Source organism: Triticum dicoccoides, chromosome 4A (genome assembly GCF_002162155.2).
Source record: "Triticum dicoccoides isolate Atlit2015 ecotype Zavitan chromosome 4A, WEW_v2.0, whole genome shotgun sequence".
Classification (NCBI taxonomy): domain Eukaryota; kingdom Viridiplantae; phylum Streptophyta; class Magnoliopsida; order Poales; family Poaceae; genus Triticum; species Triticum dicoccoides.
In genome coordinates this window covers 536,609,781-536,612,275 of record NC_041386.1, presented here as the reverse complement: position 1 = coordinate 536,612,275, position 2,495 = coordinate 536,609,781, and the positions used below count along the sequence as shown (strand labels likewise).

Sequence of the window (2,495 nt, the reverse complement as noted above, 5' to 3'; positions counted from 1 at the left end):
GGGGGGCAGTAAAGTGGAAAATAAGATGTGATATTCATTAGAGAAATTACTTACAGAACCAGGTCCCTCTGTAGATGGGCCACCTATAAATGCCATAATTCTACCACCTGATCCAGGCACACAAATCCCCAAGAGGCTGGCTGCAACACTTAATGCAGCTCCAGTACATCTTGATGCTCGCTGATCAGCAGAAACCGGCCACGGGTCCTTTTGCAGTTCTTCTATAAGCTAGAGAAATAGAAAACCGGCATCAACAAATTGCAATCGAATTTTGCCTCCAAAATAATATTCTGCAATTAAAAAATAATAATATTGCGGTGCACTAGAGACCTAAAGTTTTGTCCAAGTTCCTGGACAAACTTATCATGTCTTCTTTTAATGCAAGGAGAGTTCTTAACTGAATTCAAAATAAACTCGCACTCTGAAGCAGGCAACAGGAACCTAGCAATACTTTCTGCTGAAACACCATCCCTTGCGCCGGCGATCACACCTGTTGTGGGTTTTGTTTTCCCTGTAAGGAAACCCATTTGCTCAAGAATTTGATCCTTCTTAATCTCCTTTGTCCCCTTGAACACATGTGACTTAGGCAACAAGCCAAAACCCAATTCATGCACCTACATGAGTCAACATGTATTCATATCAATTTTTTTTACCAGAAGACTAATAAAAGTGAAACATTTATATGAAGGAAAGGTGAATATAACCTGCACATATGTCCCGAAAGTAATGAACCCGACGAGGGAGTGGTCCGGCAACAGCTCAACTGCTTGCGCTAGAGCAGACTTCAAATAGCCGATTTCCTCCTCAATCATGCAAGTATCAACAACAAAGAGGAAGACCGGTGGCGACACAGGACCGGCTTCGGCAGCGGCCATGTACTCCACGGTACAGCATTCAGGATACAGTTCGGTAGGTAGGTTGCTTTGCGAAACAGCCGAGTATTGCTGGGGAAAGTGGTTGCGCTGGAAGCAGAATGGGCAGAGCCACATCTTTGAACCGAAGTCGGCGACCGAGAAGGGGTTGAGGATGGAGCGGCAGATGCGGCAGCGGAGTGGGGCGTAAGGAAGAACAGGAATGGCAGGGTTGGGGTTCAGAGGAGTGTACATGGCCGAAACAGGGACGACACAGCTAGCAGCATCCTGCTTGGTGCCGGGTATCACATTCCAGGTCATCCTCACCCCATCCCGGGCCTCGAGTTCCAGGAACTCAGACATTGATTCTCTTCTGTGATCAGGTTGCTCAAACCTAATTTCTTCAGTAGACCCTCAGCCTTGGCAACAGTATCAGGTCTCCACCAGAAGGACGAAGCCGTTGATCTGCATATATAGCCATTAATTGATCAGCCAAATTAATACCCCGCAAAAAATTAGCCAAATTAATAGCGGGCTGGAACCGGGGCGTGAGGGTAAGTTGAACCAACAGAGCGCTGGGAACAATCGAATCGAATTCGCAGGCGAATGGATGGATGGATCGAGGTCTCTCGTCTTGGAAATGGATGGCGAATCGGAACAGCCTAAGCAAGCTACGCTAGGGTTCGCGTGACGGGAGAAGATACGGTATCAAATTGGGGATATCAGTACTGCCCGCCCCTCACCCCACCCTATAGAGAGATGCGGAGAGAGTAGTACCTTCGCCTTGGAGGTGGCGCGGCTTCGGCGGATGCGGGGAGGCCTGCCCTGTACTCCTCTTCTCCGGCGCCGGCGACGGCGACGGCGAGGAGAGGTATTTCCGGGCAGGGGCGCTGGAGTAGGGAGCGGGGAAGCCGCGGGGGTTCTGGCCTCCTGGGCAGTTGGCCACGAACAGAGAAACCCAGAACACCTGCGAAGCCAAGATGGTCTTCTCTCACAGTTCTTCGCTCCTCCTCTTTTTTTTCCCCGGAGATTCTTCGCTTCTTTTTCCCATACAAAGCATTACTCCCTCCGTTCCAAAACAGATGAATACTTTTTATTAACACGGTACGGACGCAAGCAAGCGCTTATACATACGCGTATATATTCATTCCTATGAACGTACACACGCACATCCTATCTTTATGAGTACCTTCGAGAGACTGGACCGGCATATCATCTTAAGATTAACGACAGACGAAGCATTACTGATGACTGATAAAATACAATCCATTCCATGAAAAAAGTATAAACAATCAGCACGATGTATTTTACTTTTTCTCTAAAATAAAATCAAAGCATGTTTTTATCTTCGAAAAAAGGCCTAGATACTTAGGAATCCAGATGCCTCGCTCCAAGCGAATTCTATCCACGAAGGATGTTAAAGCAAAGGATTATTGGATTGGCTCAATTGAGGGTTCCTGAAAAAGGCAAAGCCTTGAGGGTCACTGGGTTAAGGGCCGGGATGCGAGCACAAAGTGTTTTTCTACTTCAAATTGTGCTTCGGAAGGTGAAAGAATTCATTCACTTCATTCAAAAAGGACAACAGCATCACCACAATTCACGTAGACAAGGAGGAGATAGGGACAGCTTGGTTGATGTCTTGGG

At 47.4% G+C, this 2,495-nt stretch overlaps 1 protein-coding gene across 1 annotated transcript in view; it reads right to left on the bottom strand.

Annotated features, from left to right (window-relative positions):
• LOC119286588 (protein transport protein SEC23-like) overlaps nt 1-1,827 on the bottom strand; it is an 8,007-nt gene extending 6,180 nt beyond the window's left edge. Inside the window, exons 1-4 of the mRNA XM_037565973.1 lie at nt 1,629-1,827; nt 705-1,316; nt 399-614; nt 55-228 (exon numbers count right to left, since the gene is read on the bottom strand). Coding sequence (XP_037421870.1) covers nt 55-228; nt 399-614; nt 705-1,214 — 900 coding nt within the window. The 5' untranslated portion in view covers nt 1,215-1,316; nt 1,629-1,827. The remainder of the gene's footprint in view (nt 1-54; nt 229-398; nt 615-704; nt 1,317-1,628) is intronic.
• Nucleotides 1,828-2,495: the final 668 nt, after the last annotated feature.